At 48.8% G+C, this 26,233-nt stretch overlaps 12 protein-coding genes across 12 annotated transcripts; 7 read left to right on the plus strand and 5 right to left on the minus strand.

Moving 5' to 3' along the window:
- Positions 1-1,236: 1,236 nt before the first annotated feature.
- BJ212DRAFT_1481253 (uncharacterized protein) lies at positions 1,237-2,085 on the minus strand (the record flags this gene model as incomplete). Its single annotated transcript, XM_041340232.1, has 3 exons — positions 1,237-1,390; positions 1,455-1,474; positions 1,531-2,085. The coding sequence occupies 3 exons, from the start codon at positions 2,083-2,085 to the stop codon at positions 1,237-1,239; spliced, it is 729 nt and encodes a 242-aa protein (XP_041192405.1).
- A 41-nt stretch (positions 2,086-2,126) lies between these two features.
- BJ212DRAFT_219621 (uncharacterized protein) lies at positions 2,127-3,582 on the plus strand. Its single transcript, XM_041342683.1, has one exon. It carries the CDS (start codon positions 2,316-2,318, stop codon positions 3,339-3,341), a length of 1,026 nt encoding a protein of 341 aa, XP_041192406.1. The 5' UTR covers positions 2,127-2,315; the 3' UTR covers positions 3,342-3,582.
- Positions 3,583-4,024: 442 nt separating this feature from the next.
- BJ212DRAFT_1356801 (RNB-domain-containing protein) lies at positions 4,025-9,537 on the minus strand. Its single transcript, XM_041335722.1, has 14 exons — positions 9,411-9,537; positions 8,232-9,362; positions 7,756-8,182; positions 7,054-7,705; positions 6,663-6,996; positions 6,455-6,612; positions 6,028-6,402; positions 5,703-5,976; positions 5,547-5,648; positions 5,202-5,496; positions 5,093-5,153; positions 4,842-5,040; positions 4,425-4,790; positions 4,025-4,374 (listed from the first exon to the last, which is right to left on the minus strand). Exons 2-14 carry the CDS (start codon positions 9,267-9,269, stop codon positions 4,291-4,293), a joined length of 4,365 nt encoding a protein of 1,454 aa, XP_041192407.1. The 5' UTR covers positions 9,270-9,362; positions 9,411-9,537; the 3' UTR covers positions 4,025-4,290.
- Positions 9,538-11,640, minus strand: BJ212DRAFT_1356807 (uncharacterized protein). The gene is made up of 14 exons (XM_041335723.1): positions 11,468-11,640; positions 11,349-11,411; positions 11,262-11,295; positions 11,159-11,211; positions 10,998-11,109; positions 10,929-10,946; positions 10,710-10,879; positions 10,528-10,661; positions 10,375-10,477; positions 10,189-10,320; positions 10,083-10,131; positions 9,973-10,027; positions 9,862-9,913; positions 9,538-9,803 (listed from the first exon to the last, which is right to left on the minus strand). The coding sequence occupies exons 1-14, from the start codon at positions 11,525-11,527 to the stop codon at positions 9,705-9,707; spliced, it is 1,134 nt and encodes a 377-aa protein (XP_041192408.1). The 5' UTR covers positions 11,528-11,640; the 3' UTR covers positions 9,538-9,704.
- Positions 11,641-13,218, minus strand: BJ212DRAFT_1356811 (uncharacterized protein; the record flags this gene model as incomplete). Its single annotated transcript, XM_041335724.1, has 7 exons — positions 12,995-13,218; positions 12,841-12,924; positions 12,557-12,781; positions 12,409-12,499; positions 12,327-12,334; positions 11,855-12,277; positions 11,641-11,767 (listed from the first exon to the last, which is right to left on the minus strand). Coding segments are annotated over exons 1-6 (752 nt in total), but the record flags the coding sequence as incomplete, so codon positions are not given.
- Positions 13,219-13,262: 44 nt separating this feature from the next.
- Positions 13,263-14,892, plus strand: BJ212DRAFT_1356827 (CrcB-like protein-domain-containing protein). Its single transcript, XM_041335725.1, has 5 exons — positions 13,263-13,437; positions 13,491-13,842; positions 13,897-13,928; positions 13,976-14,073; positions 14,138-14,892. Exons 2-5 carry the CDS (start codon positions 13,511-13,513, stop codon positions 14,753-14,755), a joined length of 1,080 nt encoding a protein of 359 aa, XP_041192410.1. The 5' UTR covers positions 13,263-13,437; positions 13,491-13,510; the 3' UTR covers positions 14,756-14,892.
- Positions 14,893-15,215: 323 nt separating this feature from the next.
- BJ212DRAFT_1272578 (casein kinase II regulatory subunit-domain-containing protein) lies at positions 15,216-16,571 on the plus strand (the record flags this gene model as incomplete). Its single annotated transcript, XM_041331021.1, has 5 exons — positions 15,216-15,393; positions 15,444-15,556; positions 15,616-15,790; positions 15,852-16,261; positions 16,326-16,571. Coding segments are annotated over 5 exons (1,122 nt in total), but the record flags the coding sequence as incomplete, so codon positions are not given.
- Positions 16,572-16,938: 367 nt separating this feature from the next.
- BJ212DRAFT_1447141 (ribosomal protein L36e) lies at positions 16,939-17,334 on the plus strand (the record flags this gene model as incomplete). Its single annotated transcript, XM_041338359.1, has 2 exons — positions 16,939-17,115; positions 17,257-17,334. The coding sequence occupies 2 exons, from the start codon at positions 16,939-16,941 to the stop codon at positions 17,332-17,334; spliced, it is 255 nt and encodes an 84-aa protein (XP_041192412.1).
- A 378-nt stretch (positions 17,335-17,712) lies between these two features.
- Positions 17,713-19,245, plus strand: BJ212DRAFT_1272600 (uncharacterized protein; the record flags this gene model as incomplete). The annotated part of the gene is made up of 4 exons (XM_041331023.1): positions 17,713-18,135; positions 18,188-18,433; positions 18,504-18,860; positions 18,913-19,245. The coding sequence occupies 4 exons, from the start codon at positions 17,713-17,715 to the stop codon at positions 19,243-19,245; spliced, it is 1,359 nt and encodes a 452-aa protein (XP_041192413.1).
- A 1,259-nt stretch (positions 19,246-20,504) lies between these two features.
- BJ212DRAFT_1481261 (uncharacterized protein) lies at positions 20,505-21,662 on the plus strand (the record flags this gene model as incomplete). The annotated part of the gene is made up of 5 exons (XM_041340233.1): positions 20,505-20,576; positions 20,635-20,796; positions 20,849-20,995; positions 21,045-21,146; positions 21,204-21,662. 5 exons carry the CDS (start codon positions 20,505-20,507, stop codon positions 21,660-21,662), a joined length of 942 nt encoding a protein of 313 aa, XP_041192414.1.
- A 379-nt stretch (positions 21,663-22,041) lies between these two features.
- Positions 22,042-24,461, plus strand: BJ212DRAFT_1273048 (mitochondrial carrier; the record flags this gene model as incomplete). The annotated part of the gene is made up of 11 exons (XM_041331063.1): positions 22,042-22,450; positions 22,500-22,589; positions 22,636-22,842; positions 22,894-23,067; positions 23,117-23,358; positions 23,409-23,514; positions 23,567-23,592; positions 23,647-23,751; positions 23,802-23,824; positions 23,874-24,162; positions 24,213-24,461. 11 exons carry the CDS (start codon positions 22,042-22,044, stop codon positions 24,459-24,461), a joined length of 1,920 nt encoding a protein of 639 aa, XP_041192415.1.
- BJ212DRAFT_1356864 (uncharacterized protein) lies at positions 24,142-26,168 on the minus strand. The gene is made up of 7 exons (XM_041335726.1): positions 25,734-26,168; positions 25,370-25,679; positions 25,215-25,304; positions 25,024-25,160; positions 24,646-24,976; positions 24,215-24,595; positions 24,142-24,164 (listed from the first exon to the last, which is right to left on the minus strand). Exons 1-6 carry the CDS (start codon positions 25,743-25,745, stop codon positions 24,462-24,464), a joined length of 1,014 nt encoding a protein of 337 aa, XP_041192416.1. The 5' UTR covers positions 25,746-26,168; the 3' UTR covers positions 24,142-24,164; positions 24,215-24,461.
- Positions 26,169-26,233: the final 65 nt, after the last annotated feature.

Here is a 26,233-nt window from a genome sequence, read left to right on the forward strand (position 1 = left end):
ATCAAATGAAGACCCGAAGTGACGCGGGCGAGGCGCGTTTGAGCACAGCACACTCATATGTTGTAGATTTTAGATGCCAACTTTTGCCATGTGAGCTTACATATGGTACACAACCATACGTCCATGGCCAGGCCATGACACATACTCACTCGCTGCTTAATTATCTAGCTTGTGTCCCGACTTCTCTATGTAGAGCGCCCGTGGCTCAGTCTCAGTTGATGATAGACTCAGCCTGCGACGAAAAGAAATGCCCACCGGGATCAAACCAGTATTGCCGAAGTAACAAACCCACTGCCCTTCACTCTGAGTCATTTAATTCACATATCCCTGGTCCCGTCGACGTGAACTTCCTGGAACTTCACATCCATCGGCTGCCAGTGGAACATCTCAACCAGCCCGGGGGTGTTCTTGCTCATCGTTGACGAAATACCAACGTAGCTTCACACTCGGAGGTTCAACAATCTCGGCCGATTTTGCTAGCCCTCCACTGGTCTTTACCTGGGCTGGGTTGTGCCACCATCAGTGGCGCGTCGTTGCACATTCAACGGCTGAGATCTCTTCCGCGGCGAATTTATTGGCTTGGATTGAAGCCCGTTCCCTGTACCTCTGCTCCTGTTTTGGCCAAAATCATGGTGACGACCCGGTACGATTGTATCCACCAATGGTATCTAGATCAAGTGAAATAGCCAAAGTGGTGTATAACAGGTGTGGATCTCGGTGGACGCGTTCTGGAGGTAGAGATAACTTGGCGCGAATTGAATTCGGCCACATCTCGATCAGCGAGAGAATTTATTGAAATCTGACCAGTGACACTCCAAGCTTCTGAACAGAATCGTGCCGACCACGGTCCATAGTTCTCCCGTGCTATAAGGGGTGATCTAAACAGCCGCCGTTTCCCAAGGCTGTTTCCCCTAAATGAGGGTTTCTAACACAGCATGGGCGCCAGTCTGCAGCAGAAAGAGACAGTTGAGCAGTGTGAGAACTATGCGAAGGGTGTAAGCAATTCGAACTGCCAGGACAGATGTAAGCAATTCGGTTACTCATGCATTCATGCCTTGCGTCAGTGATTCCCCCGCTCTCCTCGGATCCTGATCGTCGGCACAGATTTCTTAAATATCTTATAGACTTCATCTTCCTATAGTGATGCAGAAAATGACACTGGTAAGTTGATTGTGTTACAGCGCTGATTGGTAGATGGTGGCTTTTCAGAGGTCAAATAAAATGCACATTTGTTGTTTATGTATTATTTGAATGTGAACCTTCAGATATGTCGTTTAGCCTATTGGAGGAGCGATCTCCTGCATCTCCTCCTTCCCCGGCTGTCTCATTCCAAGTGGGCTCGAGCCTGAGGACGAGGAAGGAGATACACATCGCCAAAACCATGAGGGGGCTATTGTTAAGGAATGTAAGGTCTTGAGAACACGGTGCAGCTATATGTAAGATTAACAACGCACCTTTTTATCATTGTAGTAAACTAAGGAACGATGCAAGGCCACTTGGTGGTGGCTTTTGCTGAGATTTTGTCCTTACAGCCTCCTTCTCTCGATTGCGAGCTAACATCTCCTGCAATGCCGTTGTCTTCTTTTTGGGCTTTGTGTGCAGGTTGGGTGTAGTTCCTCGCGTCGAATGTGTCACAGGGGATGAACCAACTGGCACAGAAGAACGTGATGAAGACGGTATCGATTCTTCTTTCGGTTTATGCTCTGACTGAGATGAAACGGACACTGGAGGGACCAGCGATGGTAGTGATAGTTGGGCACCAGTGGTAGGCTTTGACTGAGGGAATGTCTCTCTCCTATCAAACGAAGTATAGGAAATAAAGCCACAGCGATGACAAGTAATCTTGATGGCGTTTAATTTCTTGTCAGCAACCTTTCTCCTTCTTGGTCTGCGGAGTTCTATAGAGCCATCGGCGGCCAACAGATATGAACCACACCGTAGACAATTCGTGGTGGATGAAGAATCAAATTCTTCTGGGTAGAGAGAGCGCGCTCGAGAAGCATGAAGGGCAGCAAGACTGGGTGAAATTGAAAGAAGTGCGAAAGGTAAAGCGGCCTGGAATTTTGTGGTAACTGGAGAAGCCATAGCAAGTATGGTCAATATTCCCACGGGTGCTTTAAATCTTTGTCCCAAAGAGGCAAGTGTTGTAGTGCCGATCATTTTCTCCCTTGAAATCTTTTTGTTCTTCGAATAAGTGAAAACAACGGTTTCGTCTACTTTTGTCCATCAGCTATCTTCTTAACGGGTTCGTACTCTTTGACCCCCTTAGTCTTGTCTTAGTTGTCCAGGAGTCCCCTTCTTCCACTAGCTTCCCCATGATTGTTCCAAGGCGTCCTCAGCATCCACCACCACCCATCTCACAGACCACAGAGCTGGCTCTGCATCATTTCTCTATATCTTCTACACCAGTATCACCTCCGAGTACGCCTCCAAGAGGTCACAGACCTTCGATCTCGAAGCCAATGATCTGGCTGACTCGCAATACGAGTTCTTCCTCCAATACTTCACCACATGGTGTCGTGGCTGCACCAATTCGCATATCAGAACCCAGATTTGACAGCTCCTTGGAGATATTTAATGTCAAACGTAGTGGGCCTCTTGGAAGCGGCGCCATGGTTGTGAGGACACCACAAGAGGCGCTGTCTGGTACGAGCACCCTGTTTGGCGATGAAGATGATGATGGCGGACAACTGGAGTCGGCTTCTGAGGCACCCTCTGAGGAGGCAGTGGGCTTGCCCACGCTTGCGGATGGTCTGCCACCTGTGCCGTCGAAGTCTTCTCTTGACTCGTCAACTCCAACTATATTCGCCTCGACACATGGTAGTTCATCGAGTCTTCCGGCAAAAGACACATCAGCACCGCCATGCCCAAGCCGTCCTCCTCCCCCCGCGCCACTGACGTCATCTACAATTCTTCGTCCAGTCATTAAAACAAAGACTTCCCCGTCTCTAGCAGAAAACCTGCCGCCCGTACCACCACTTCCAGTGAACGTTTCTGCTACGCCACCCCAACCTCCCTTCGAACCTATTCTACTGTCCCCTGTCCCTAGCAGTGCAATTGATCCTTCCAAGATTATCGTGACCATAGAGACAAGTTCAGCAACGCACCGCACGACACTCCGTACTCTTATTTCAAGGCCTTCTTACCTCTCAAATTATGTCACTTCCCTCTTACCACGAAAATCAGTTGTGGCATCGTTGTACTCCAATGCAAGCGATATTTCCGAGCTTCCAGACAAGTCGTTCAACGCTATGTTTCATGACCATTTGGCATCTTCTGGGTTTATATCCCAGTCAACCATGAATATACATATATTCCTCGACAGGCCAAGTGCTCCGTAAGTACCTCCCGCTTCTGATTGTGTATAATCGTCAATGCTATCATTTTAGATACGTGCACATCTTGTCGTACCTACGCACTCCCCTTTTCACTTCAGAACACCCAGCCATCATTCCTAGAGCCGTTCAACTTGCGTCTTCGTCACGGGCAAGACTTGATGCATTACTCGAGCTTCGTGACGAGGCCAATTATCTTGGTCTGGACGAGTTGTTCAAGCTATGCAATGACGAGATATGTAGTAGACGCAGTACTGCGATACATGCACGCGCTGGAAGCATGAGCAGCTCCGCTTCCATCCACTCCCTGCACACCGTCCAGGAAGGTGGTGAACCTCATGACATGCGTCGCTCATCTTCTCGCTCCAGCGGAAAATCGATGCGAGCGACACCTCCGCCAGCTGCTGCACCTCGTGAGAGCAGCCGGGACAGAGGAGAGAACCGAGCGAATATTCCGAACTCCCGAAAACATGCAATTACTTCTTGGATATGATATGCGTGACGATTGACATGACTGACTTTATTTTCTTTCCCAACTATCTGACTTATCCACGGGCATCTTGCATATGCATATACTTATTCACACTCATTCACTGTAGTGCCACAGGATACTCACCGTTATTATATTGTAGAGTAGGCAATACATTCATTCGTTTTGATCGAACATTTGCAATTCACAGGCCACATCAGAACAGAAGACGACATGTTAAATTTCATACTAGACTAACGAACTAGTGCTATAGTATAGCAAGACACGACCGAACACAGGGCCTGTAGACAACAACGACATAATGGCGAGGTAAAGGAGAGAACGTAACAAGGAAATCGTGGATGACCGAATACTGTACAGACCGTGAGTTAGTGACATAGAAGGGAATCGGAAAAGAGAGCATGATGGAATATGAAACAGTTATCGTACACATAAAACGCCGTCATCATTGGTGGATGCAGAGTATTACTTCTTCTGCTCTGCGTAAGGGTTAACGCTATACACCTTGATGACGGGTGGACTCTTGGTCAAATCGGCAGTCACGATAACCTTGCATACGAGTTAACAAATGTACATGTATCACTCAGAAGAATACGCACGGGAACGGTCATGAGCTCCTTGATGTCCTGAATCTTGTGGCCAGCTGGTGTGGTCCTCAGACCCTCAAACACAGGCTGGACCTTGGCGGCAGACAGGAGCCTTTGCTTCGAGCTCTCAGGTGCCTTTTCAGCTTCCATGTTCCTTCCTAACACAATCTCATCTTCATCGGCGTCATCCTCGTCGAAGAGGGCATTCTCGTCATGCACAGAACGAGATGCAACTTCCATTTTGACTGCGTGGGCCTCAGCGTTCTGCTTAACCTTCTTCAAGTGCTCGTCATCACTGTTCTCTGCCAACCAGCTAAGGACGTCCCTATTCGACCAATAGATTTGCAAGGTATGCGAGTGCTCATCATAAACGTGGTTCTAGTTTAAACAATCAGTTTTCTTCTCCTGAATCCTTTCTGAAACACTTACGTCAATAGGCATTTGGTCAACATGGACCCGCTTCTCAATGCCAAACTCAGGGACAAGAACATCGAACGCAGCATCAAGGACACTGACAACCTTGGCTGGACGAATGACAGGACCGTGTCGCTGGGTGAGGTCTGATATTAGAACACACAAGTAGAGATGGGTCGACTGCTCCTGCGCCAAATTCGCCGAGTCCCTTTTGCTGTTCATAAAAATCAGTACACCAGACCAGCCATTGATAAAATGACACAAACATGTTGCACTGTTGAGCAATCTTTGCAACAGCGTCACGGTCCATAGAGAATTTAGGTTCCACTGCCATTCGTCAGAATATGACAAAGACGGTTATGAAGCGTAACTCACCTCCACCCTGCAAAACTGATTCGAGTTGACGGTGCACAAGAACATCCGCGTAGCGCCGTATAGGAGAGGTAAAATGAGTGTAGAGGGGCACGCTTAAAGCATAGTGGTTGTATTTCGCAATGTCGAGCATGCCAGCGCAGAAATATTTGGCTCTCTGAGTAGCTTTGTGGGAGATCAGCTCCAACACCATGCGGGCAGTCGGGTTTGTGATCGCCTCGAATGACTTCATTAAGGCACCACTAGAGGAGACATCGACTGCGATATTGAGTCGATTGGCACGTTCGGTGAAAAGATTCTGTACCAAGTTGTAACTGGAATAGGATTCAAGATGCAATAATAACTCACGAGGCGTCTCTCGAGCGGCGTGTCATGTCTGCGAAGCAGGGCCTGCTCGGGAAGGTGAACGGCAATACGTTGCGCGACCGTGGTATTAGTTAGTAGCATGAACTATAATTGTTCAGATCAGTCTTCAATACAGCTCAGTACGAATTAAACACAAACCTCTTCAACGATGTTGTTTGCATCGGTGTTCTCGGTCTGCTCGCAGTCCACTGGTCGGCCGTTTTCGTCTAGGGTAAACCTAAGGCGCTTAGACGATAGGCTGACAGCGCCATCCTGGATGCGCATAGCACGAAGCTGCTTTGCGAGATCATTCAGAACCTTGATGTCATGCACGATCGCTGATGTACTGTGTTCCGGAGCGACCATGAGATCACCTAGAATGTGACCGTCGATAGCTTTCTGAGCGTCGTTATATGACAGTTTCGCGCAAGATCTAATATTAAATGAATTTCAATTACGCTATGTACGGAAATATAGCACTTACTTAATGACGCTCTTGCCCAACCACTTGTTGACGATTTTGCCTTCCTTGGTCATGGTAAAGACAGCCGAGAATGCCAGACGTTCAACACCCGGGTTAAGACTACACGCCTCTTCGCTAATGGTGGGAGGAAGCATGGGGACGGCGCGCTGCACGAGATACACGCTGGTTGCCCTCTTGCGAGCATCACGGTCAAGAGCAGTGTTAGGTTTGACAAAGTAAGAGACATCGGCAACGTGCACGCCCACGTCATAAGTGCCATCGTCATTGGCCTTGATGGACAATGCGTCATCAAGGTCCTTTGCAGTCTCAGGATCAATAGTAAAGATGCGCTCTTCACGAAGATCCTTGCGAACCTCAAACTCCCTCTCTGGGACACTGCATGTGGTATTGTCAGCTCATATCTTGAGAGAGGTAACCAGGAACCCACGTCCAGGGTGTAGGAGGCAGGCATTTAAGAACGCTGTCCGAGAATTCCTCTGTAGGGAAGTTGCAGTCCTTCAACAAAGCACTAGTTTCAACTTCGATGTCTCCAATAGGGCCAAGCTCTTCAGCCAAAGTACCGAATGGGTGGAGCGAACTAATGGGCTATGGCAGAGGCGTCAATAGAGTCGACATACAATCCAAAACACACTGACGTGACGCTTGATACAAGCAACGAACAGCTTGTCTGCATAGGCCTCGGAGTTCTGGACGAAGTCCACAGGTGCTTGTTCAGTAGGAATGGCGATGAGCGGTACTCGCTTGTCGGTGGGCTTAAACCACACGATCTTCGGGCGTTCTATGGGTCCACGCCTGGGCTCGTCACCACGGTCGCCTTCGCGTTCCCTGCGCTCAGCCTCCTGCTTCTCCTTGGTTGCAGCGGATGAAGGGCGCAACAGGCCAAGAGTGCCAGAGAAGAGTTGGCCAGGCATACGCTCAACAACCGCAACGACATGCCCCGCAAACTGAGGCTTGACATCATCGGTAACCCTGACAGGAACAAACGACTGAGTCAATGGTCCAACGGGAAAAAAGATGCAAACGTACTCCTCATCTTCGAACAGCATCAAACCTTGGCCCTCGACTTCAACGTCATCCTTTTTCTTGTCGTCCCGGCGTACTGAAGATGACTTCAAGTCATAGGCGGAGTTCTCTTCCTTCTTGCGCTTCTTCTCTTCCTTCTCCTTCTTCGTTCCCCATACTTCATCAACATCAAGAAGCTCGACGGCGACAATATCACCCTCCAGAGCACGATTACGGTCCTTGGATCCACAAATGTAGATGTCGGCGTCGAGAACCTCGGTAGCGACGTATGCGTCCGAGCGATTACGTTTGTTGACTCGTAAGATCCCAACAACTAGTTTTCCTGCTGCAAGAAGTGGCGGCAGCGAAGCCTGAGGTAGGTAAGGAGCGAAAAGAGATTTGCGTTGAGGCTGGTTGGATTGTTGCTGAAGCTGCGATTGGAACTGCTGCTGCTGCTGCTGTTGCTGCTGCAGTAAGCTGACACCGCCCATATTCAAACCCATCATGTTCGCAGCCATCATGTTTGGAAGCATGTTGGGGAATGAGAAAGATGGCATTTTGTGATGGTGGCCACCAGCTGCTGCACGGAACTGCTGCAAACTCTGAAGCTGCGCTTGTGCTTGAGCAAGATCAGCGGCGAATGCATTGTTGCCTTGGATAGCGCCAACACCTCCATCTGAACAATCATGAATATTAGATGTGCAGGCAAATAAGTATAAAGCTTACTGATGCGCCAGCTAGAATCAACTCGGGACGTGGTGCGAGAGTGACCACCAAAGCTTGGAGGTACAAAACCATCTTCGAAACCGTCCTGACTACTGTAAGGGAAGCTGATTGACCCCTGAGCGAGACTAGGTTTATTGACAACATTGACACTGTGTCGCCTGCCGTGGCCGCGTGGGAGACCAGCTGGCTGATTATCAAGACCAAGACCAAGGTTGGCCATGCCACCAAATTGGCCCATAGGGGAATTGAAAGCGTTGACACTTAAATTTCCACCCATATTGGTCGGTAATGTGCTTTGGACACGCCTGTGCCTGTTTGGGACCAATCCTGGAGTTTGCAGCGAAAGGACCTGGTTCGAAGCGAGCTGTTGCTGGTACAAAGCTTGTTGTTGTTGCTGAAGCGCCTCAATCTGGTTCTGGAGGGCAATCTATAATAATTTCAGTGACACAAAGCATGCAACACGATTGGCCACATACCTGTTCAGCCATAATCCCTGTGAAGTCACCTTCAGGCTTCCTATGGGGTTGTTCATCCGGAGGAAAGTTGGGTTGTTGCTGGGGGAACTGGAATCTAACATCTTCCTCGTTGATAGACGGACCAACGGGAACATTAGAGCCAGTTCTCCTACGCGCTCCAAACATGAAACCAGGGGCAAGCTGCGGACGACCAGTGGGTCCAAGAACATCTTGTTCTTGTGCTGCGAGAGCGGCGAAGCGAGGAGCCATGAAACTTTGAGACTGAGAGCGAGGCTGGTGCCCTTGTTGATGCTGGTAGAAGTGCTCAGGGATTTCGCCGTCTTCGAATGAAGCTCCGGTACCATCTTCGGCATCTTCCATCATCGCACCCAGGTGAGGCGAGAAGGAGTTATAGTTACCGGGAACACCAGTGGTGCCCAGCGATACAGCTTTGCGGTGCCTAACGGCATCTGCGAGGTTGGACCCAGGGAAAGAAGAAGCACCTGGCTGGAACACTGGTGCATTGGCTGGAAGGTTTGAAGGCTGTGCTTGCGGGGCGTGCATAGAAGCAGCGAGCGAATTATTGATGCCAGGAGAGGATGATTGATTTGGAGGCGAAGTTGTCTTCAGGTCTGCGATGACTCTCTGTAAAGAGGACAAAGCATCACTTGATTCTGATGCGGAAGGGGGTGCAGGCGAAGAGGAATGGCCGGTTATGCCGCGTGTACCCTGAGATGCAGAAGGTTGACCTTTGCGGGGATTACCGTTTCGTGTGGCACCACCGGTCTGGCTCTTGCTACGAGGTTCGGCTTTCTTAGGCTCAGGAGCTTTCCTGTTGGTGTCTGAACCAGACTCAGTACCGCCAGCAGTAGACATCCCTGTTTGAGGTTTCTTGTTACCAGATCTAGAGGAAGGCCTTGGGGCACCTTGGAGGTTTCCGGCTGCGGAAGAAGGTCTAGCATTAGATGAAGTTCTCTTCGAACTTCTGTTTGGTACAGAAGGGGGCCTCTTTTCATCCTTCTTCGGCAGGTTATGTGTTTGAGTGAATTCGTCGGTCATTTCGTTCGTATCGTACGGAGGCAGGAAACTATTACAGGGTGTCCAACGTTTTTTGGATTATCTGTTTTCTGGAAGAATGTGAACTAGAGTTATCTGACTAAACGTTCATCAGTTGCACAAGGTTAGCCCTGAAAAGCTGACCTTGTCAAGCAGGAATGTGAAAATTATGTTGTCTTTGCCCTGTAGGGCGAGTGAGGGATTATGAAGAGTGAATGCCGTGTATAGGCGTGGAAGGGATCTTAAAGCTGGTCGTCGTAGGTCAACTTTGACTGAGTTCATTTTCCTATCACATCCGCAGGCTACTATTTCTCACGCAACCCAAGTCGGTAGCGGACGCAAGGGACCGAAGCAGATTGGAGCCGATCCCAATTATCTGGTATTGGTAGAAATACGGTCTATCTGTCTATAAATCTCACAGCCCCTCTACGGGAACGATCATGCCTTCGCGAGCTTGTTGATGATCGCACTCGTGTATTCCATGGTCGAGGCCTTTCCACCCAGATCCCCCGTAATCGTCTTACCTTCCGCGATCGTCTATAATGTGCGCATCGTAAGAAACACAACATACGCGTAATAGAAAAAATTTCCTTACACTAAGAGCAGCCTCTTCGATCTTGGCGGCATGCTCATTCAGGTTCATGTGTCTATACAAGGTATCCCGGATCAGCCTAGAAGCCAACGAGAGTTCCCGAGGTTCACGTACCTCAGCATCATGAGAGAAGATAGAAGAAGAGCAGTAGGATTAGCTAATCCCTTCCCTATATTTGACCATCTCGGTATTGGTTATATACCTAAAGTGAAGATGAGCTGTACCTGCAATATCGGGAGCCGATCCGTGCACGGCTTCGAAAATCGATGCATCCTACGGAAGAGGATAGAAGGCTTCAGCTTGAGCCGCTCAAAGGGCAATGCGACCTACACGACCAATGTTGCCAGACGGTGTCAAGCCGAGGCCACCAATCAATCCAGCGCACATGTCCGACAAGATATCGCCATAGAGATTGGGCATCACCATGACCCGGTTGGAGTAAGGTTGGGGATTCTGTACGATCTAGAAGACGTCCTCAGCTGTGCTCATCGCTATATCGGCCTCGTGTGGATTTACCTGTAAACAGACACGATCCAAAAGGTCTTCATCATAGGCGATACCCGGGAAGTCTTTCGAAACTTGCCGACATGCGGACAAAAACATGCCATCCGACATTTTCCTGTCTTCAATCAGTATTCATGCGTAATTCTTGACTAAGATACCACTCACATGATATTGGCCTTATGGACAGCCGTGACTCGCTTCCTTCCGCTAGCTTGTGCATAATGAAAGGCATAACGAGCAACGCGCTCGGAGGCATCCCATGTGATGAGTTTGATGGATTGGACCACCCCATCCACGATCTGGGACCCCACGTAAGTGATACTCATGCATCATAGGACGAACCCTACCTCGTGCTCAATACCCGAGTACTCTCCCTCGGTGTTTTCCCGAATCAGAACGGTGTTAACGTTGTCATAAGGAGTCTTAAAGCCCTTGATCGAAACACACGGACGAACGTTCGCGAAGAGGTTAAACGTCCGACGCAGAGTCAAGTTCAAAGAGACGTGGCCCTTTCCAACTTGAGGACGCTCAGCATACATGTGAATCACAGTAAAAATGGGGCGTACTTGGAGTTGCCAGCGGTCCTGAGAATAGGATTTAGTGTTTCGCTTCTTTCCAGCCATAATCAGACGCACCTTTCAGAGCAACAGTGTTCTTCTTTACAGAATTGATGGCAGCATCCGGGATAACCGTTTTCCCACCTTTAAGGACGGGAGTGACGCTGACTTCCTCCCATTCGATGGGAACCTATTGAACTTATAAGTCGCATTCATCTCAAATGAGACCACAAACAAACGTTTGCAGCAGCGTATATGTTTTTGACTGATTCGCTGATCTCTGGGCCAATACCTAAATTCTGACGTCAAACAACTGAATCTCCACTGGACGAGCAACCTGACCGTCTCCAGGAATCAAAGTCACGGTGTATTTACCCTGCCAACTGGGTAAGGGCTATGACATGAAGATTGTATTATTGCAAGACTCACGTTGCTACCCTTGTGACCAGCAAAAGCAGCAGTCGGGGAGGCAGAAGCATACCGCCTGAAAGGCTACAACGTAAACGTAAGCGCCAACCCGAATAACCAGAAAATACAAATCGGACAACCTGAGCGGACCTGAATGTGCTCTGCGCAACAACACCAACGACCGACCGATGAGCTAACATTTTTGTTTGGAAAAAGTCAAGTGTATCTGGATGAAAAAGCCTTGCAGACGAGTTCTATTCTAGGAACAACAGAAGCACCGGATGGATCCGGAGTCCGGACGACGAGCGCAATAGACTCGGACTTGTGCCTTTTCGTTCGCTTTCACATGAAAGCACACTGTATCACACCAACTTAAGTCTGGATCTAAAAATTGGTCGGCTTTGGACGTACTTCGTTTGGTTCAACTCACTTCACGGGAAGTAAGCACTACCGCATCGTGTCACGATTGTAACCCGACTGGCGGTGACTATCTATTTGACCTGCCATGTTTAACTTGTACTATGTAGGCCTCGTGAATTTCAGACAGACATACACCGACTACTCCATCGATTTCCAGATCATTAAAGCGATTTATGATATTCATAGATATAGGAGGATGCGGCGGCCTACGACGTACAGCCTTCCCACTTCTGTCAGACAAAGTGGAAAGCCTGCCGTCGTCACTCGCGGCCGCCAGTGGTAAGTTTCTCACCTATTCCAGCGGTCGCAGTAGTATTCGTTCACCATGCTTAAGTTGGCATGATGACAGCCATCGGCTGCCGGAAGGGCGAAAATTTGAAACATGATGATGCGCCGGGCTTTCAGGTGGTGGGCTTGGGGGAGATTTTGGTAGGAACGGGCGAGCGTGTTGTTAGCGTGAACAACCGTGGCAGGCCTGGGATGAAGCGAGCACTGTGCCACACTAAAATCCCAGGTGCAATAATTCGGAGGTGGGGGTGTCAGTGCTGGTATATGTTTCTAAATTGACTAGCAGGGAAGGTGAACTAGTGGGTAAATCCTCACACTGCGGTATTTGCAAGCTCATATGTTACACACTCGTGAACATAAATTGAAATCAAAGATGGGAGTATGGGCGGGGCTCCGACGTGACTGGGGATGCCGGAGGCTTGGCAAGAACATTTTGATGTACATAGCAGAACCGTAAAGTGCCAGTAAGCATCTCGGCGCCCATTTTGAAAGAAAAGTATTAATTTTCGCGCCATTGATAGGCACACCCGGCGCATCTGGAATTCGATCATCAAACTGGCTATCATAGATGCCAGTACTAACACTGACCTGTAAACTGATCCCACGAAGCAATGGATCAGCGCCAAGTTTCACAAATTCAGTTGAGATGAAGCACATACATGTCGTCATGGGCTCATCCGCAGATCGGATCTGCAACTGATAGAAATATGCGCGGGGATGACTGCACTTGTCACAAGTGACTATGGGTTGTGGATCAACATTCCCACTTCCTGCATCATGAAAAAAATAAGTAACTAACTCGCAGTAGAATCAGCATCTCGCCACGTTTCCTCTCCTCCGAGCACATCGTCTACTTCCTTGCGTTTCATACGCGAGCGGGAAGTCATCTACAACGCGGTCATAAAGGGACTGTTATAAAGGGCCGCAAGATGATTTTAAAATGATTCGAGTACACACCTGCTTCGAAATCGGAAACTCGTATGGACACGAATTGCACGCCCATTTATTGTACCCTGTTTCCGAGGATATGACGAGCAGATTAGCACATGTCGGGCAGAACAGCATATAAACAAGCGTGCTGAGGTTGTCGAATAAAACCTTCTAGTTAGTTCAAGCGGATGGTACCTGACATATACACTTTCCGGAATTAATCAAATTCAAAGTTAGGATTTGAAGGGTTGGGATGAAATCATTAGAATTCAAAATTGGTAATCACAGTTGGGTCCGAGACTGTCCGACTTACCTGACTAGTGCAATTTGATCGCAAGCACAACGAGTCGACCTGCGGGTCAGTGATTCCATCACCTATATAACTAGTAAGTACCAGCGCTGACTCCTGAGCACCCTGATTTCAAGTAAATTGCATCAGGGAACAATTTCTGGAGGAGATTTTCACGCAGCCGTAGCTACAAATCCCTTTCTCCTGCAAACTGAAGTTGACCATCACACCTATAGCCACCGAGAAGAGCTCGCTGATGCCTTTGGACTATGAATCACAACAGCGCCCTGATGTAGGGTCCATTCTCGCTAATCATCAAACCATAGACGACGCAAACTCTCTCGCTAGCATCGATCGTCCTCCATCTGAAGTCGAAGAACTTCCACCTGTAAAGATCTATCACCCCCTATCAATCCATGTACTAGCCCTCCTCATGCCTGCGTCAATATTCGGAGTCCTCGCACGGCTTGGCTTGCAAGCGCTTACAACGTACAATGGGGAAAGTATTTTCCCATTGGCTTACGTCCAGGCCACAGGGTGCTTTATCATGGGCGTTGGGTTAAGAATGAAAGTGCCATTTGGTAATTTGTATGTGTGCCTTCTCTCTTCACATAACCTCTAGCCTTTCATACCTCTCCGCAGCTATGGTCCGTTATACACGGCCTTGACCACTGGTCAGTACCTCTGGTAGCGGAACATAATACCCATTAACCTGCTACAGGGTTCTGTGGATCATTAACAACATTTTCTGGGTGGCAGGTGGATATCTTTGACTCGTGGGTGAATAGTGGTCAGTTCTACAGAGGCGGACTTCGAGATGTGAGCGGACCCTTATTTTTTTGCGGTTCAAATCATGATGGCGTATTTCTTTTACGTTTGACAGTTTATGGACGGTTTTACGAAGACTTGGGTCACCCTCGTGTTGTCGGTGGCGTCATTGAAATTCGGAATATATATCTGTGGAGTAGCTCAACCGTACGTACCGGCCCCTCGACCGCCAAGCAAAATTGTCCGGTACACGCTTACCATCCTTGCGATCCTCACATACGCAGCGACCCTTCCAGCGTACTTCTTTCTGCCACACAATTTCCGCCATCAAGCGACCGCTGCTCTCCTATTTTCCTTCCCTGGCACATTAACTCGGTATCTTCTGTCCATAAATTTGAATCCCCGCTTGAAGACTATGCCTCTTGGAACTTTCATGGCGAACTCACTTGGGACCGCTCTCCTAGGTTTTTTCCATGTACTCCAAGGCTTCCCATCTGCAGTTTCCCCAAATGCTTGCTCGTTGCTTCAGGGATTAGGAGACGGGTATTGCGGTTGTCTAACGACAATCAGCACCTTTGCTGCAGAGATTGGCGCATTGCCAGGATGGAAGGCTGTTTCATATACCATCATCAGTTGGATCACTGGGCAATTATTACTGTTGGTTATCATGGGATCTTCATTTTGGAGTGGCCATGTAGAAGAACAGATGACATGCAGTTTCCAGACGTCGTGAGTTGCAAATAGAGCCAAGTATTACATACAAATGTGCTAGGAAGAGGGTTCATGTGTTCGATGTGCTCCGAGGTCTGTAGGTGTTCCCTGTGGCCTAAAATCTTGCTGAAGTCTGCTGTGATCGAAGCGTTGCAGCTGTGAACACGAAAGCGGAGTTTGAATACAGATCTGGAACTTCTCGAGAAACAGGATGCAGACCCACAGCCCGTCAGCCCGTCTGACTTAAAGTGTGAACGTTATGTCCCGTCCACCCGAGCTTGAGGAGGAGCAGGTTGAGCTTGAGGAGGAAGAGGCCATTAGTGGTATTGGTGAGGGCGACGAGGTCATGGAGGAAGTTGAGGAAGGTTACAGTGCGTATCAACCTATCTTTCATTCCGGACTTCATAAGCTGTAACTTTCTTTGCGCGTTTTTTTGGAGACGGGGAAATTTATCGAGAGCTTGCTAATTGCTCGTTTCAGCATCATCTACTCCTACATCTACCCTTACATGGATTAGCTGGTTTTGCTCCCTGCCTGGGCACGAGTACTTCTGTGAAGTCTCGGAAGATTTTATCGAGGATGATTTCAACCTCACCGGCTTGAATGCCATGGTGCCTTTCTGGAAGGAGGCAATGGAGATGGTGTTGGACGTGGAGCCTGGTACGTCGCCTTATTTCATTCTGTGGCGTTACGATCTTATTCGCTCCGAGACGAAGATTCGTCAAAAATACCCGACGTGTCAATCGTCGAAGCATCAGCTGAATTATTGTATGGTCTAGTACATCAGCGTTACATACTGACGCGTGCTGGATTGCAAGCAATGGTGAGTCAAGCATATCGTGCATTAACACACTTGATCGAGTCGATCATTCTTTCTCACAGGTTGATAAGTATGAAAATGCCCTCTTTGGCGTCTGCCCGCGTGTATATTGCATGGGTTGCAATGTTGTTCCTTCCGGTCGTTCTGATCTTCCCGGCCTCGACACTGTCAAACTTTTCTGTCCCAATTGCAATGATATCTATGCACCACCAAGCAGTCGTTTCCAAGGGGTCGATGGTGTGTGAGCTGTGTCTCTGCTGACCGTTAGTACTTCTCACCAAGATCTTGAGGGATGTAGGGGCCTTCTTTGGAACGACATTTGCGCACCTATTTTTCCAGAGTTACCGCGAACTTGCCCCAGCGCCGTTCTACAAACCTTCGTCTTCGCCGGGATCATCCATGTCTCCCGGGCGCTCGCCACACAGTGGCTCGGGTAGTAGTTCCTCGCGACCTTCACCCTTTGTCAATCCAAATCCGCATGGGGGGCAGAAACGCCCTGCAGGCCACCTTTATCAACCACGAATATATGGCTTCAAAGTTAGTGAACGAGCCAAGACTGGACCCCGGATGCAATGGTTGCGGGTAAGACCGGAGAGCCCAGAGGAATTGGATATGGTGGACTGGAGAGGTCGGTGGTTAGATGATGAGGAGTATGACGAGGAGGAGGACATTGATGAGGATGATCGGCTAATGGAGGACTTTGATGCGGTAGGGATATATAATCTCAGCGCGAAGACATGTTCACTTATGCAAACTGCTTTACCTCTTACAGGAAACTGTTGAAGACGATGAAGAGGGGGAGGAAGAGGAGGAGGAAGAGGATGATGAGGAAGGAGGCTCGCGGAGGCACCTAATCCGAGGTGAGCAATACGCCGATTCGCCTCGGCCACCTACACCCATCCACCTCCCCTCTTCCGCGCGGACATCGCCGACATCCATTGCAGTGCCTCATATAGAAGACAACGTGGTTACCTCGGGGCGCGCCACAGGAAGGGTGAAAGTCGTGCGGCAATACTGAGACGAGTGTTGTGGCACAGAGCGGGCTCATGACACTTTGCCGCACAGATTATCTAGGTTTCAAATGTCTTATTTGCGCATCCATGACTGCAATCACAGCATAGATCACATAATAGTGTACAACACTGCATACACAACGTCTTTGACTTGTTCTAATCTTTATGTATGTCAAGGTTGTGGGAATATATTGGAAAAGAAACTGTACAGTACCATCAGCCACAATACAGCACACGTGACTCCTGGAAAGAGGCAGACTTGAACGCCAGCAACAACCGCACATCCTCAAGATCTCGTCAAGAAAATGGCACGAAGCAGTGAGTGACTTGCTTGAATGTTTCGCACCGTTCATCGCGAATGTCAATATAGACATGTGCCAGGGCCTAAACAAGGGCTATCCTACCACCGCCATTCCTAAGACCACGCGCCCCAGTCACCGCAAGGGCATTCAATCAACAAAAAACAAGTTCGTACGGTCTGTCGTGCGGGAAGTTTCTGGCTTTGCGCCATACGAGCGTCGGGTACTTGAGTTGTTGAGAAACGCCAAGGTGCGTTGATCCTATCGTGTGCCAATCAAGTTTCTTACATACGTGATGAATATCTAGGATAAGAAGGCAAGAAAATTGACGAAGAAACGAGTGGGTATCATAGTGTATTCATTTGGATGTCTAACTGATGGCGATTATTAGCTTGGTACACTCCTTCGCGCAAAGCGCAAGTTGGAGGAGCTCGGTAACATTATCCAGGAAAGCAGGAGAGCGCATTGAGGGGTCATTATACTATGCCTGCTACAATTCCATGTTATGCTATGACTCAGATCTATGCACGCGACTGTCAGTTGACACGGAGGCCGATGATTTGTCACGATGTCTTGGATTAGTCCGACAGGTCGGATGAGTAAGTCAGTCTTTGTCAGTAGATGATGCTATGTCCGGTGTGCTTGCGTCTTGCCTGCCGACGTCTGTCTGTACGATAGTACTATGTAGTTTAGTGAATAAAACCCAATCACCGACTGATTTCGGAGATTGCTCATATACCGATCGGAGCTTTGAGCGACGAGCGTTTGCGTCAGACTACTTTACGTACTTTTTTTCAACTCACTCCAAACACCCTTTCCAATTTTTCACTTTTACTCAACTGCAGTGATGTCCTTGGCTGTACCACCGCCTAATCGTAGTCGTGCTTCTTCAACTAACATACGTCCTGCACTCACCATAAACACGTTGGGAAGGCGTCGCTCTTCTTCACTCGTTCTCCCTATACAGAAATCCGAACCATCCACACCATCTGTGGATAGCTCACATCTTAAACCCTCTCAATTACTTGCCTCACCTGAACCGGACCAGAAACCCTCCATGTTCGCAGTGATCGCTTCCACTTGTTTAGATCTCTTGCACGTGCCCACAGCTCACTCTATAAACTGGTCTACTCCTTCGTCTCCGCAGTCTACCGTGCAGGACGAATTTGTCTTACCAATATCTGCATCCTCGCAGCAGACAACATTTGGTGACATTTTTAACGACCAGGATGCACCTCGCATGCATGCTCGTTGGTGGCGCCCTCCGTCGGTTCGTTCTACACCCCTTCCCACCCTAGTCAATCTGATCTTTACTATTCTAGGTGCACGCTCCTATACTGCTGGTGATGCTGCTCTTCCCGCTAACAACGGCGGTCGTACTATTGTCGCTTTATTCCTTACCCATTTCCGTTGCTTTCCCGAGAACGCTACCCGAGCTTGCGGCGCTAGGCCGTGAGCTGCATGCGTATTCACAAAGTGGTCCGCTACATTTAGCTCACGTCATCGGCGTCTTGTCTGTAACTGCTGTATGGAAGCATGCTTGGTCGATCCCAGGCAGCGTCATTTGGGTGAGCAAACTTCATGTTGTCTTATTTTTAGTTCATAGATTTACCTGGATCCTTTTTTCTTAAAAAATAGAATATGTTAGCGGGGGCTCTGTTTCATCCTGTTTTTGCAACGTTGCTCCTCTCTGCATTGACTACACTGGGTTCTATCTTTGCAACTCTTTTGTGTGTACCTTTAGCACCATCTCTATCGCGCCTATTCCCCCGTGCACTCCAAGTAACCCGTATTGCTCTCGAGGGAGAATCTAATTTGTCCACCGGAAAAAATTCAAATTCGCCGACCTGGGCACGGTTGTCCGTCCTCCGCCTCGTTGGCGTAGTGCCTTGGTCGGGAATTAACATCGCTTGTGGTGTGTGCGGTGTTGCGATCTCCGATTGCCTCCTCGGTGCCTTCATTGGGTGCCTCCCTTGGACGGCGGTCACTTGTCAGGTAGGATTGTGATTTGCTGAGCTTGGAGTGCCCAAATGACCATTGACGTCAGATCGGTGATATTCTCCAAACCGTTGCATCCACGACCTCGCCATCTCAGCAAACAGTATCGTCACTGCTGACATCACCAGACATTCTTGTCAAACTCGCCTTTTTGTCGTTCCTCTCATTGGCACCTATCCTCGGTCGCGAGCGGCTTCGTTCTTTGATCTCGGCATCTTCCTCGCCACAATCTAATAGATCAAGCCTTACTCAAGAAGAACGTGTCTCGAGATGGACATGGGTGCAGGAATGGAAGGTTCGGTTATCTTCGAACTCACGTACGCAACGTGAGGAGCACCAGCTGCTGGAAGCTCTCATTCAAGAGAAGTCTAGTCTTCCTTGAGGAGTCTGCCGCGCTTCATATCATATCGATTATGACTTCATCTATTCACGACGGGATCCGGGAGCCGGGAGATTGCGTCCATCTTGCCTGCAACGACAATTATAATCCCACGACAAGAACGCGTTATCATCTGGCTTGGACTCCATTAAGCATCACCTTGATACCCTTGATTCATCTTTACCCACCCTCAATACGTCCTTCGACTTCGACTAACGCATTGCTTCCATCTGTCTATTCATCAAGTAACGCCATTTAATGACCTAACTTGTACCTCGTACATCAATTCAATCGCATACACGCTACGCAATTCACTGACATATAGTTATTCGTCTTCTTGATCCAATGGCATTATGCCTTACTATTAGGGTGGTCACTGTTTGCCGACTTTTCTATTTTACTTCACAGCGCAATTTGAGCGCCGAGAAATGTTGACGGAGCTTGTGCTCCATTGATCATCGTGATATATATATCGTTGTGCTTATCGGGTATGATGTCAAGCACATCGGGAAATTTTACGAAGTGCGGAGTCAAAGTTCAATTGAGTGAAGGTTTCATTACATTGGACGTGCCATAATTGGGGTGGACTAACTCCGAAATGCACAGGGTGTGCTCCTCCAGACTCCTCCCAGCCTACTAAGTTACAAACTCGGAGTTATCCTTGGAGATCAGGTACGTGAGTATCACAAGTTTATGAATTGTGTTATGAAGACTTTACGGCTGCGGAAATCGTTCTTTGTCCTCGACTAATCAATAAATGCCGGTGGCAAACAATTTTGCAACTGGAACTCCCCTCTGACCTGTGTGTCAGGATTCGCGCTCGTCGCGATCGGTTGTCTCATTGTGACTGTAGCCAGTCAAACGCAGCCACACGTGCGGTATACATGAGGTGAGCCTTCTGTACGTCCAAAGCGTGGCTGCTGACGAGAGAGAGGAAGTTTCCCAAGCTTTAATGACTTCCGCCTCGGGATAAACTCGAGGCGTTTCTATATATGAAGTTCGGTCCTTTCTCTCTTTCATCATTATTTTCTTTAATTGTTATACGACTGCTTTGATCTTTGACCCACGGAAAGCAACAATCCATAATTGTGGTATTATTGGTGCCACATACGCCTCGGCTTAAGAGGTCGTCGCACATAAGTCTCCGTCTTCCACCACATTTTTCTATCCTGTCACAATGTCGGCACCGAAGCTAGCCAGCCGAACTTCGAGTTATAGGAAGCCCGTCCCAAAATTTATCCCCTCGCCTCCTGCTTCTCCTCATGGTTCGCCGACGAGCTCCACAAGGACGGTTTTCTTTTTCACATGCGTCTATAAATCAGGATGCTCCTCCTGTAAGTACACACACACGTGCCCCGTTAAAAGAGCTGAATATCCACGGATTTATTCAAGCTACCCCCCGACTGGCGTAACGCAATTGACCGGGCGGTATTTAGGGAGGGAAGGGCGACGTCTGGCCTGCCTGCTATTGACACTGTCGTCGGCCCATCGAGCCACGACGCTCATGGGACCGATACCGAATTATCCACAGAAAGGCTGTCACCTTCAACGCCTGTACGCTAATCCTTGGCAATCAAGGAATCCGAATTTCACTCACATATCATAGGATTGGGGGACATCAGGAACTATGAACTTTACCCCTCCTACACCTACTGAGAGCTGCCACGACGAGGAACCCGTGTCTCGTCCAAGTTCACCCACGCCTTGGGAACACCTAACGCGCTCCACAGCACGGCAGCCATCTTATCAAGAGGTGCGTGTAGTCTTAAAATATCTCCAGATCGAGTCTTCATAATCTATAGGAATATCGCCCACCAACGCCCCCAATCCCCAACCAGCGCAAAAGGCCCAGATCAATTGGATCTGGATGTGATTCGCCAACACCTACCATTACATCGCAGCTAGTATGTATAATGTGCCTTACCTTCGAATAAGTGCTTTGGGTTGACAACTGGCGCAAGGCACCCCACTCCACACTACCTTTGGTTTCCCGTGAAACTGACCATGACGCGGCTCCGTCGATCTTGATTGAGAAGTCGGGACCTCCGCCTCTACCTCCCAAGCCCTCGCTGCCGACACCTCCTGCAAGCGTGCTGACTCACTGTGATGTTTCCTCTCCTTCGAATCATGCTGGGCATGATAAGTCTTCTCAACCTCCCACGTACTCTCCTGGTCACGATAGGCGTCCTTCTACTCTCAACTCGACTCTTAATTTCACTCTTAATTCTGACAAATGGACCGAGGGTACTGCGACTCCCTCTGCTCAAGGACTGATTACTAAGATAGAGGCTCCCGGTGATGCCTCCGAGTTTCCTGCTGCCCTCCTTGATCGAGATTCTGCTAGTCGCGCAAAACGCAGCTGGTGGCAGTCGATCGCAAGTGGCTTCAAGCGTTTCATGTCTGGCCTATGTTGTCTGTAATGCAGCGGCTTCGAAGTTCGTGCATTTGTTATGTTTATTGGGACTCTGATGAATAATGAAACTATTTTACTGTAACTCCACTGTACTTCGCATTTGTTTGTTCTTACACTACCACTTTCTCTGTAAAGACACTATGCAGCACATTTTTCACGACTGGTTTGCAAGGCCTAGTTGTTTGACGGAATCTGCCAGTGACTGGGAACATGACCGTTTTGGTTCGGCAAGCAGTGGTAAACAGAACTCCGTCAAGTTTTCTATTGGTCTATACTATCAGTACGCCAGCTGAACGTTTCAAAAACGTGTAGAATGTCTCTATGAATCCTACACTGATTATCGTAACCGGGCACCACAATCTATCCATCTCGCCCGGCTTGAGCTCATGGCGGACGCTCTAGAAAAACACCCCACGAGCCGCGAACTTTATGAGTCCTGTCTCTCCGGTGCTCAAGATCGGCCGTTTATTCCGCGACTGAGGTCCGACCCTCCTTCCTTTCATCCACTTCCGCATAGTCTTCTCGAGTTTCGAAAGCAAGAAGGGAAGGAGGAGCGGGAGAGGCGCCTGCACGAACTATGGAAGCGCCTGCCCAATTCGAGCCATCATGGATCAGAAGTAGCTGCGTCGAGAATATTTCCTGCTGGACAGCCGCTGATGGCACAGAGAGCAGAGGAAATGAGGAAGGCGTATGAGGATGAGCTACTTGGGAAGTGTGGAGGTCACATAACGAATGAACGGCCTAGTCATATTAGGTGGCCTGAGTTCAGACGGTATGCTGAGACTAAGGAAGCTGGTGAGTGCTTTGTCTTATGTGCTGGGTATATCTTAAGATGACGGTTTAGAACTATGGTCGATATTCCACGAGGAGCTGGATCTTGACGGCAATGGCCACCTCGATGAGCAGGAATTAGCATTAGCATTGAGCAAAGCCGGTGAGTTTGATATAATCTTGCATGGCTTGCCCTTATGATCTTCCAGGGATATCACTTCCGCCCTCCACACTAACTGATTTCATAACGTATCTGACTTGGTCGCCACATTCACATAGTGTCAGCTTTCGGGAGTTCAGGGATTTCTTGTTATTATTGCCTCGAAAGGCATCTGCAGCCGAGATATACCAATACTACGAAGTTAAGAGGTTTATGGGAGATGATGGAAGGGGAGCGGTACGGGTAACAATGGAAGGTTTGCCATTTCATCCCCGCCAATGATTTGAAGCATGAATATTACTTTCAGGTGATGTCAGTCTCAGTGCGGAAGACAAGCCCCCGCCTCTACCATCACTGTGGGAAAGTGCTGATGTGATCGGAGATGACGAATTCGAGGAAGAGGAGATAGAGGAACACCATGATTGGTTGCAGGGTCATACTGCCTTCAAGTTTCTCATGGCTGGTGGAATGGCAGGAGCTGGTACGCGACCGTAACTCTTGAGTTCGCCGTGAGTTGACATTCCCCAAAGTGTCACGGACATGTACAGCACCTTTTGATCGGGTGAAAATTTTTCTTATCACTCGCCCTCCTGAGATGGGCGGAACTGCGATCCAACCTAGGCCAGGGATGGGAGGATTAAAAGCGATCGCAGGCGCAGTTGCGCGCATCTATTCCGAAGGCGGTGTACTTGCGTTCTGGACGGGTAATGGCCTTTCTGTACTGAAGATATTCCCTGAATCGGCTATCAAATTCTTGACGTATGAATCAGCTGTGTGTACCTTCTTCTGGCTTCCGCTCTATCTGGACATTATATTTTGCAGAAACGAGCTTTCGCACAATATTGGGATCGTGTGGAGGACACGAGGGACATTAGCGGGACGAGCCGCTTCCTCTCTGGAGGTCTTGGCGGAATTTCAAGCCAGCTTAGTGAGTAACATGGCTTCCCTTCTGTTCGTTCCCTCATCTTATCACCATAAAGGTATATACCCAATCGAGACATTGAAGGTATGGAGCAACGGAGTTCCCAGATTGACAATATAATGAGCATGTGCCTTACAGACACAAATGATGAGTTCGACAGGCGACCAGAAACGAAGCCTCGTGGATGCTGCCCGGAGAGTGTGGCAACTTGGCCGCTTTCGAGCCTTCTACCGCGGTTTGACGGTTCGTCTTGCGTTGTTGGTGTCCTTGCCTTCCATCTAACCAGAGACAAGATCGGTCTCATTGGAGTTTTCCCGTGAGTATGTTGATGCCTTCATAATGTTATGCCATTAATCGAATCACAGATACTCTGCGATTGATATGAGCACCTTTGAGGCATTAAAGTTGGCATATCTGCGATCGACTGGGAAAGACGAGCCTGGTGTGCTTGCTCTTCTTGCCTTTGGGAGCGTGTCCGGGAGCGTAGGCGCCACGAGCGTGTATCCATTGAATCTGGTACGGACGCGGTTACAGGCGTCAGGTTCATCGGGACATCCGCAGCGCTATAAGGGTCCTTGGGATGTAGTGACCAGGACATATCAACGGGATGGGTGGAGAGGATTTTATCGCGGACTATTCCCAACATTAGCGAAGGTATACTATCGCGAGTTATGGCATACCCGCCACGCTAATCACTGTCATAGGTCATTCCTTCAGTCTCTATATCATACCTTGTCTATGAACATAGCAAGCGAAGGTACGTTTTTTTTTGGCTTTTGTTCATTCGTGACAGGGTTGATGTTTTTGCCCAGGCTCGGTGTATAGACCTCTCTTTATATTTCTACTACCTTAGATCGAATTATGATCTTTTGCATACTTTATCATTTTGTACGGCCTTCAATGCATGGACTCTCCTTTCACAAATTCACAGTGCATTATGGCCCGTCGTGTAGTTAATCATTGGTCTGGTGTCCACCGCCGGGATACTGGTCTTTGCTTTTTCCTAGGTTTGGAAAGAGTCTAAGAGCATTATCGCGCATGATATTAGCGAGGTCCAGTGGTCTTCCAGCGAAATATTTTCCAGGTTCTCTGTGTACCACTCGGCTGTCTTGGTACTCACGGCTAAAACAGGATCACTATCAATTGTATAATGCACTGCGCAGCTCCTACAAGTACCTGGAAAATCAGTTCCGAAGAGGAGACGGTCAGACGGTACGAGTGTCGTCATTGCGGTAAGCGTCGTTTCGTGCGCGCTAAGAGCAGTCTCGTAATAAAAGCTCTTGAAATCTTCTATGATCTCGTCCGGCGTCAACGGGCAGCCCATGTAATGCGAAAGGGCAGCAACGCGTGGAGCAAGGAATGGTGTGCTCCCTCCCAGATGTGTGAGGATTATGTTAACGTTATGAAAGCGTCGTTTCTTTCCGCTAACCACCAGATGGGCGGCAGCTTTGTAGGTCTCGTTGGGGACCTTCTTAGAGTGAGCAAGAGCATTCATTTGGATTCCATTGAACTCACCTCAGAAATTGGTATGCCAAGCCAAGGATGAGGGTATGGGGTGGAGGAAGGCGTCTGAGCACCATGCAAAAACACAACGGCGTGTCTTCGGTCTAATTCCTTCCAGATAGGATCATACAAATCGTCAGCGACATACTCTAGGGTATCATCGTGTCATTGATTGCAACGCGTTGAAACTCAAAAGGCCGTACTCGCAGAATTGCCATCTCCATAGCTCGATAGCAGAGCCACTCCATCTGCACCAAGAACGTCAAGGGAGAAGGCGATCTCCTCTAACGAACCTGTAAATATTTCGCAAAGGACATGAGGCGAACGACACGGGAGGAAGCCTTACAGGAAATGGTACCTTTAATATCATCTAGGAATGGGAGGCCAGCGAGAAATCCGAATCTGTTAGGATATGCGGCGCATAATTGCGATGAGTAAATATTCTGTTGCCTTACTTGCGCGCGGTTTTCTGCTCCATATGAAGTGGATGAGATTGGAGGGGGGGAGAGAATCGCTGTTTGAACCCCCAGCTTGTCCATGGCAGCCAAACTAGTCTGCGGTCTCCAAGGTAAATTTTCATCCGGTGTTCGCCAGCCCACTTCCAAATTTTTCTTTGCCTTCTTCTGAGCGTCGAGAAAGAAATGATGGTGAACGTCAATGCGTATATTCTGACGATAACTAGGTGAGTATGGAGTCGACCCACAGTTGTAGCGCAACCTCACCTGAGGGACCATCTTGTGGGGGCTAGGTGATGATCGAAGTTGCCGCTTCAGTTAGCTGAAACTCGAGATAGAAATTCGAGGACCGAAATCCTATGTATAGTAGGCCAGTGCAGACTTCCAACGGTGCACCACTAGTGCAAATACGCACATACATATCGATCCTAGTGGTCTTCTCAAGAGAGTAACTCTGGGAGTGGAGGGTTTGGCAACGCCCTACCGGACCACTACCGTCTCGGTTTTCAAATGATCCAAATACTGCAATCGATATTCCACGCTGAGTGAGCGCCGTCTCATGATGCATGAGTGGCGCGTACGTGCAGATTTCTTCAATGAAGCTCAGAGAGGTTGTGTGAGGGTATGCACATGCGTGCCATTATACCTCATCATGTGCCTACCTCACACAACAAGTTTTAAAACTATGTACGGGACCTGGCCCGTAGTGACGTTGGCGTTACCGAGAGGGCCATGCATGTCCGAGTTCGGGATCGAGGTGGCAGTGC

Source organism: Suillus subaureus (genome assembly GCF_016647635.1).
Source record: "Suillus subaureus strain MN1 chromosome Unknown BJ212scaffold_18, whole genome shotgun sequence".
NCBI lineage: Eukaryota > Fungi > Basidiomycota > Agaricomycetes > Boletales > Suillaceae > Suillus > Suillus subaureus.